This window comes from Mesoplodon densirostris, chromosome 15, assembly GCF_025265405.1.
Source record: "Mesoplodon densirostris isolate mMesDen1 chromosome 15, mMesDen1 primary haplotype, whole genome shotgun sequence".
NCBI lineage: Eukaryota > Metazoa > Chordata > Mammalia > Artiodactyla > Ziphiidae > Mesoplodon > Mesoplodon densirostris.
Genome location: NC_082675.1, coordinates 24,892,966 through 24,901,630, shown reverse-complemented (window position 1 = coordinate 24,901,630; position 8,665 = coordinate 24,892,966). Strand labels below are relative to the sequence as shown.

The 8,665-nt window shown below is 53.1% G+C and overlaps 3 gene segments (V, D, J or C); all 3 read right to left on the bottom strand.

Moving 5' to 3' along the window:
• Positions 1–245: 245 nt before the first annotated feature.
• LOC132502812 (immunoglobulin lambda variable 1-40-like) lies at positions 246–696 on the bottom strand. The segment is given in 2 exon segments: positions 246–529; positions 639–696. Coding segments are annotated over 2 exon segments (342 nt in total).
• Positions 697–912: 216 nt separating this feature from the next.
• On the bottom strand, positions 913–3,472 carry LOC132502426 (immunoglobulin lambda variable 5-39-like). The segment is given in 3 exon segments: positions 913–927; positions 2,953–3,305; positions 3,427–3,472. Coding segments are annotated over 3 exon segments (414 nt in total).
• Positions 3,473–3,626: 154 nt separating this feature from the next.
• LOC132502424 (immunoglobulin lambda variable 1-44-like) lies at positions 3,627–6,454 on the bottom strand. The segment is given in 4 exon segments: positions 3,627–3,690; positions 4,369–4,534; positions 5,981–6,280; positions 6,409–6,454. Coding segments are annotated over 4 exon segments (576 nt in total).
• Positions 6,455–8,665: the final 2,211 nt, after the last annotated feature.

Sequence of the window (8,665 nt, the reverse complement as noted above, 5' to 3'; positions counted from 1 at the left end):
GCCTAGGAAGAGCCTGGGTGGCGGAGGGGGCGGGGTACAGAATTAAGATGTAAACAGATTTTCTGGACCAAGTTCCCTGGTGTGGGTCTCAGACCCCAGTTTTAGGCCAAACAAACAACGGAAGCAGCTGACTTGGTAGAGGATGGTCTGCCCTGGGAGCCCCAGTGCTGGGGGGACAGCAGGTTTTTGTCTCACTTCCCCCCTGGCTTGCACACTGTGTGACCATCCAGGCTGTCATCATAAGACTAGCAGTAATAATCAGCCTCGTCCTCAGCCTGGAGCCCAGTGATGGTCAGGGAGCCCGAGTTGCCAGACTTGGAGCCAGAGAAGCGATCCAGGACCCCCGAGGGTCGTTTGCGATTTTCATAGATCAGGAGTCTGGGAGCTGTTCCTGGGACCTGTTGGTACCAGCTCACATAATTACTCCCGATGTTGCTGCTGCTTCCAGTGCAAGAGATGGTGACCCTCTGGCCCAGGGCCCCAGACACGGAGCGTGGCTGAGTCAGCACAGCCTGGGCCCAGGATCCGGCAAGTGGAAGAGACAGAGATGGTGATTCTGGGGTCCAGACACAAGAGCAGGAAGCAGGGCCCATGGTCTTCCCGGGGTCCCTTCCTCTGTCCCCGCATCCAGTCACCTGTGCAGTGAGCGACCAGGGTGAGGAGCAGAGGGGACCAGGCCATGGTGGACATGGTCATGGGGTCCTGCCTTCTGTGTCCCCACAGCTGAAGCAGAGCATCCCCAAGTCTCTCCTTCCCCTCTTCATACTCTGAGAGAGGGAGGGTCCATTCATGCAAATGACAACCCCCCCCCCAGCTCTCTGGCCCCTCCCTGGGCCCTGGGTCAGGTCCCCGTGCTGAGCGTGGCCAGGGGGTGGGCAGGGGCGGGGCTGGGTGGGGCCCAGGGGTGGGAGGTCACAGCAGGGAGCCCTGAGCAGAGACCACCAGGCAGTGCCGGTGGGGGGGGGGGGGCTGGTCCCAGCTCTCATCCCCCCAGACCCTCAGGAATGACCCCCGAGCGCCCCCTGGTGTCCAGGCACTGAAACACACACCGTGTGCCCTGGTGACCAGAGCTCCTCAGGGTCAGCTCCTGGCCCCTGCTCTGCGCACTGTCCCCTCCTTAGGGCCATTCCAGGTGCCCCTTCAGTGTCCCCCGTGACCTCAGAGCCATCTGTGGGCTCCCCTCAGACCCCTCAGGGTGAGTCTGTCCACAGTGCCCTTGGCTGCTCAGGGGTCAGGACTGAGGGGGCGTCTGTAACTCAAATTCCTCTTAGCTCAGGATCAAGTCAGAGCAGTGCTGGCCCCGTGGAGGCCCGTCCCCTTCTGTGCAGGACAGCGGGTCCCCTCCTCTGTGTGACTTGTCCCTGGTGGCCAGAGCCCCCCTTCCTCTGTGTGTCCCCTCAGCCCTGAGGAGGAGGGAGCGCCTCTCTGTGGAGGGGGTGAGGGTGTGGGGAGAAGCCTGGGGATGACCCTGAATTCCTAAATGCCTCAGTCTTTATTGTGTGTGAAGCTCTCCACACACGAGACCCACCGTCCCCCGTGTCGTGTCTTACGAAGTGACTCCCTCCTGGGAATCTCTCTTGCAGGCACACGTCACAGGCTGCAGGGAACAGGGCCTAGTGATGTTCTTAGCAGTTTTTATTGAGACTCTGAAGGGCTTTGAGCAGCTTCCAAGGGAGCCTGATATGTGGGGATGTTAGGATCAACCAGCCCCAATAGTGGGTTTGAAAGACATAGTTAGGGGAGTGTTTGGTTGGAAAAGAACAGCCTGACTGCAGTTTGCCCAGCACTGCGTGTGTGTGTGTTACACAGATGGTGTGTGACTGTGAGATTTTCAATTTACCAAAATGCATTTAATGGATTAGTGAAAATGTAAGGTCATTACTTAAAATTAGTGCATGAATTTTTTTTTTTTTTTTTTTTTTTGGCTGTACGCGGGCCTCTCACTGCTGTGGCCTCTCCCGTTGTGGAGCACAGGCTCCAGACGCGCAGGCCCAGCGGCCATGGCTCACGGGCCCAGCCGCTCCGCGGCATGTGGGATCTTCCCAGACCAGGGCACGAACCCGTGTTCTCTGCATCGGCAGGCGGACTCTCAACCACTGCGCCACCAGGGAAGCCCTAGTGCGTGAATTTAACTGAAGGAAAACCTATGTTCTATTTTAATTTTGCATTGACAAGTGTAACATTTCTGAAATACTATATTTATCTTTGTAAATACTGTATTTTTATCAAGAACATTTTAATAAAATGACACAACAGGTATCCTATGAAATTTTATTTATTATCAAGTGAAAAAGGAGTCCGAGTGAGGCAGGGCCAGAACCAACCTCTCTCTGCCACTCATAACATCTCCACTGGAAGATTTTTTTTTTCTTTTGGCTGCATTGGGTTTTCGTTGTTGGGTCTTTGTTGCTGCGCGCGGGCTTTCTCTAGTTGTGGCGAGCAGGGGCTACTCTTCGTTGCAGTGCGCAGGCTTCTCATTGCGGTGGCTTCTCTTGTTGCGGAGCATGGGCTCTAGGCACGCGGGCCTCAGTAGTTGTGGCCCGTGGGCTCAGTAGTTGTGGCTCACAGGCTCTAGAGCGCAGGCTCAATAGTTGTGGCTCATGGGCTTAGTTGCTCCACAGCATGTGGGATCTACCAAGAACAGGGCTCAAACCCGAGTCCCCTGCGTTGGCAGGCAGATTCTCAACCACTGCACCACCAGGGAAGTCCCCACTTGGAGATTTTTATCTCTGAGCATGGAAGTTTTGTCTGTGAAAACATGAGCAGGCTGAGGTATCAGAGCAATGGGTCAGTCTCAGATTTGAGGGGAGGAAAAGCATATGACAGGGTCAGATTTGTCATTCTCAGGAAATTCAGAAGTGACAACAGGAGGTCACCCTGAGTTAAATGTGGTCCAGGCAGAGCAGCAGTGACTGTCTCAGGGGGAGGGCACAGGGGAGCTTTTAGTCTCACTTCCCTGTGGGTCTGGAGCACCGTGTAAGTACCAGTGTTGCTGTGAGCTGTAGCACAGTAATAGTCAGCCTCGTCCTCGGGCTGCAGCGCAGAGATGAGCAGAAGCCCTGAGTTGGCCGAGGCATCTTTGGATCCAGAGAAGCGGCTGGGGACCCCAGAGCCCTGGTGCTTATCAGAGTCTGACTTGAACCTCAGGAGGTACCGGGGAGAGCTCCCTGGCTTCTGCTGGTACCAGAATATGTGGTAGCCGCCAACAATGTACCCACTGCTCAGGGTGCAGGTGAGTCTGGCTGATGCTCCCAGAGATGCAGAGAGGGAGAGAGGCTGAGTCAGCACCGGCTGGGAGAGGGAACCTGCAGACACAGACACACGGGGGAGATGGGGCAGGAGCTGGAGGAAAGATTCCAGGAATCTGAGCCACACGGGCTGATGCAGGCTGGGGACTGAGACCTGGTCCCCGGGGTCTGTCCCTACCTGTGCAGTGAGACAGGAGCATGAGCAGGAGAGGAGTCCAGGCCATGGTGCTCACAGCCCCCTGGTCCCCACAGTGGGGCTGGGCTGCCCCAGGCCTCCTTTTCTCCCCCAGCCTCTGCCAGAGGAGGGGCTCCCATGCAAATGGGTGTCCACCCAAGGCCCACCCAGCCCCTCCCTGAGCCCTGGTGCTAGAGCTCAGCTCACAGCCCAGACTCAAGGGGATGGAGGGCGGCTTCCCCCTTGGGACCCCCTGGGAGGAAGCACCTGCTGAGACCACGCAGGTCCCTGCTCAGGGGCCTCTGCCAGCCAGAGAGGACACACTGCTGAGTCCCCACCAGGGAGCACAGGCCCCGCCCCCAGGCCCAGCTCCTGGAGTGAATGGTCCTCCCTGAGCAGCTGTGCAGGGACCCCGGGGCAGTCCCATGGCGCCCCCTGCGGGTCACAGAGCACAACTTCACGGTGACCTGAGGACCTGAGGGCTCAGCAGGTTCTGCAGCTCACCTGGTTCCTGTCTCCTTTCACACATCCAGGGTGGTTCCCAGTTCCTGGGATTCCCACACAGTGTACATTGATTTTTGTTTGTCTGTTTGTTTTGTGTGGTTTCTATAGTAGCCTCACAATCTTTAAATTATTTTTGCTGTAAATATGTGTCACTATCTAGTCATGTATATCCCTCTTCAGTTTTGTTCATTTGTAAAATGTCCTAGGCTATTCCTGGATTTAAATTTTTTCATACAAATGTTAGAAAAAAGGTCTCACTTCTCCAAAATTCTGACAGGTATTTTTTAAAATAAAAAGAAACTATTGATAAGCTAAATAAGCATAATTTTCAGATTTTTTCATTGCAGTCCATCCTGAGCATCAATGGATCTGTTTCTACATGTATGCAAGTCTTGTTTTATCCCCTGTATGGAATGTTCATCTTTCCTGGGATGTCTGTACGTTTTCTTTGTCAGGAGGTTGTCGGAGTCCGTGTGGACGGAGTGGTTCCTGACAACGGTCTTGCGTGGGGGAGGTGAGGGGCATCCAAACTGCGTCCAAGTCCTGGTTCCCAGGGGAGGGGCCTCTGCTGAGGCATCAGGGAGTCGCCTTCTGGGCTGGTGTTTTCCTGAAGTGGTGACAGGGAGAGTCGTGCTCAGAGGGGAGGCTCCAGAACAGCCCTGTGGAAGGTGTGAGCCTGAAGTTGCAGTGCCCCCCAGGCAGATCCCAGAACACTCCTGCTTAGCGGTCCTCATATGGGAGGGGGCCTCATGCCGCCCATTCCCTGGTCTCTGAGAGCGATTCTGTCCCTGAACAAGGGCTTTCTGCTGAGTCCAGGGGAACAAGCTAAGTGTGTGATTTCAGCACTCACTCATTTTAAAGGTTCTTTAGGTCAGTGATCCATGGGGAGGGCCTCAGAGCCTCCTACAGAGCATGAAAAGGGACTCAGCATCAGGGGTCATTAGGGGAATGCAAACTACAATGACATATTGCTTCACCCAGACTAGAAGGGCTATAAAATAAAGTGAGAGATAATAACAGTTGCTGGTGAAGACGGGGAGAAATTGGAACCCACATACATTGCTGGTAGAGATGCAAACCAGGGCAGCCATGTTGGAAAACATCTGACAGTTCCTCAAATCTCAAAATGTACTGTTAGCATAGTTACCATAAGACTCAGCTATGCCACTCCTAGGTAACTACCCAAGAAAAGTGAAAACATACTTCCACCAAAAACAAAACAACACCTAACTACTTGTACACAAATATTTCTGGCAGCATTTTGCATAATAGCCAAGAGAAGAAAAAAAAACAACTCAAATGTCCCTGAAGGGTAAACAAACGGTGGTCAGCTCATACAATGGAGTATTATTTGGCAATAAAAAATGGATATTGACCCACACGGATGGAACTTCAAAATGTTATGCAAAAGAATTAACTGAACTAAGACAGTCACAAAGGACACCTATTTTCTGGTTCCATCTATATGAAATGTCCAGAATAGGCAAATCTGTAAAGACAGAAAGTAGAGCAGTGGTTCCCTAGGACTGAGCAGAGGTGTGATGAGGTGTGATCACGAATGGGTGGGGATGTTCTCTGAGGAATGTGGGCAGGTTCTAAAATTAGAATATGGTGACCCGGAACTTCCTTGGTGGTCCAGTGGTTAGGACTCGGAGCTTCCACTGCAGGGGGCACAGGTTCAGTCCCTGCTTTGGGAACTGAGATCCTGCATGCCGCGCTGCAAGGCCAAAAAAAAAAAAAAAAAGAATATAGAATATAGTGATAGTTACACAACTCTGTGAATATGCTAAACACCCTTGTACTGTGCACGTTAAACCAGTGAACCTGTTGGCATGCACAGTATATCTCAATGAAACTATGATGAAAACAGTGTGAGACGGAGCCTGTGTCACTGACCCTTTAAAGTGGGTGGGTGCTGGACAGTCAGACCCTCACGCTGTAAGGTGGGCCACGGTCACCCTCCTTATTTGTCACAGGCAGTCACGGGGGTGATCACGGGGAGAGGGGGTGGGTTTCTGTCTCAGTTCCCCGTGGGTCAGATGCGCTGTGTTACCACTGATGCTGTCATCCCACGTTGAACAGTAATAATCAGCCTTGTCCTCAGGCTGGAGCCCCGAGATGGTCAGAGAGGCCGTGTTGACAGACGTGGAGCCAGAGAACAGGTCTAGGATCCCTGAGTGCAGAGAACCTGCGAGCATCGCCGTTTTGGGGTCCCCGTGAGAAATCTGTTGGTACCAGTTCACGATATTAGCTCCAACATTGTTGCCATTTCCGGTGCAGGAGAGGGTGACCTTCTGTCCCACAGAACCTGACATGGAGCCTTCCTGCATCAGCCCGGACTGGGCCCAGGACCCTGGAACAGAGGACGGGACACACAGAGAAGTGACTCTGGGCCATTGTTCACAGCATGTTCTACACAAGAAGGAATAAAGCGGCCCAGGTGTCCCCGAATCCCTTCTCCCGCCTTCCACCGCCTCTCACCTGTGCAGTGAGCAAGGAGGCCGAGGAGGAGAAGGGTCCAGGCCATGGTGGAGACACCCCAGCTCTGCTTCTGAGCCCACAGGGGACCTGCACAGAATCTCTCTTACCTTGTCCCTCATGGGAGAGCAGAGGACCCTCCATGCAAATGACCCCTCCCCCGGGGACCCTGGGCCAAAATTGGGTGAGACCTGAGCACGGGGTGGGGCTGGGGAGCCTCCCCTGGGCCCTGGGTGGTCACAGCGGCTGGACCAGTGAGCACAGAGCAGAGGGCACAAGGCAGGGCTCCAGGGCCTGGATTCCCAGCTGAGAGTCCCCCCACAGACCCTCAGGGACAGGCACACAGCATCCCCTGCGGTCCACACCCAGGCTCCCTTAGGACTGGGATGGACATTCTCGAGCTGAGCCCAACGGGTGAGACCGCCTTTAGCCCCGCCTCACACACCCCGGTCTCCACCCAAACTAACCTGGATCTGGCCACCACCTTCTCCTCCCAGGATGAGACCTACAAACCCACCTCCCTGACTTGTGCGTTTTATCCCCGTTGCAGCTGGAGAATTAGTGTAGAAAGGCCAACGGGAGCGTGTCACCCCCACCTTACAGTCCGACAATGACCCTACATCCCCTGAGGTCACTACAATGGTCTGGTCTCTACCTGCCTCTCCTGCTCTCCGGCCACTTTCCAAGGAGCTCCTCCTAGGAGCCTTGCCTATCCCAACAACCCACAGCACAGGCTAAAAGCAACTGTTCTCAGTTACTTGAATGGCCAATATCTCCTTCTTTGAATTCTTACCTCTTACACTCCCTCCCTCCTACTCCTACCATCTCGTCGGTCTCAGTCCTTCGGGATTTTGAAAATCCCAAATGAGATGCAGCTCCTATTGATTAGCCCTCTTTGGACCAACTCCCCCACCCCCCACCTCACGCTTTAGTTTTTCACCTCTTCCGGGGCTGGAAACCACAAGCAGGGTTAGAGCCGTAAATACACAGTTGACATAATTTTGGTCTGGGTTTTAATTACAAGGAGATGTGTAATTCCTTCAGATAAAAATCCAGTTCTATAGAGCATTCCCACATATTCCTCCTACTCCCCCCACATTTCCACCATTTTAACATCTTGCATTGGTTTCGGGCAACTGGTAAAACTGCATAAACCAATACTGATACATTATTATCAACTAAACTCCATTGGAGTTCGCTCTTGGTGTCACACAGTTTTATGGGTTTTACTAAGTCCATTCTAATCTGACCACACATGATGGCTGCTGGCCTCTCCTGTGAAAGATTTTAACCTGGGATTTGCATCAAATCAATAATAGAAGTAAAAAAAAAACCCTGCTCACTTTGTCCACAGCCCAAACCACTTGAGGATGGATGGATGGATAGATTAGATAGATATAGTTGCATCCCATTGGTTCTGTCTCTCAAGAGAGCCGTAAATCATACACAGCCCTTTACCCAAATCTCTGTCCTACTCTCTGCTTTTCCTGGCCCTTTGCAGGGTTCTATTCTGTGGAACAATCTGTGATAAATGGTGGCCCAAGGGAAGCCTGTACTCTGTTCCCACAAAGACCTTGAGAGGTCACAGTCACAAGGAAGTGAAGGTCAGGGAACAAGATTTCCCCCTGTGCATAATTGCCCACTCCACATAACCCCACAAGACCAGGCTATCAGCACTCCGTTTGTTGCAGGACATCTTCACACTCTTTCTGGGACAGGCCAGTGCAGCTGTTGAGAAAATCTATAATTTGGAGGGGGGGTGGTCTTTGGATTTTCTAATCAGGATTCACCATTGTAGGTTCCATTTCTAAGCCTTGGAAATACTGCCGGGAACCCTGAAATCACACTGGTGCCCTCTTCTCTTTAGAGCCTCTGGGTCATAATTCTCACCAACAGGTTGCAGTTCCCACAGTCGTTCTTGGGGTTGAGAAACCTGTCACTCCAGGTGCACACTGCAGGTGAAGCACAGGGAACGCCCAGCAGCACCCACCCCAACCTGCTGCACCCACACTCCACTGCCCTCTCCCACCTGGTCTGGGACTCTTTCCTTGAGTCCAAAGTGTCTGTATGATTGGGAGGTGTCTCTTCCAGGCTCTCTGGATAGTGGAGCCAGGGCCGACTCAAGCTAAGAGCACTGTTCAGTGGACATCTGAGGTCATGAAGGGAAGACAGCACTGACCATTCTTGTCACTACTCTGTGTACCTCATCCCATGCACTCGACCCACCAGGTTGATCAGGTGGGTACTTTGTGTCCACGCT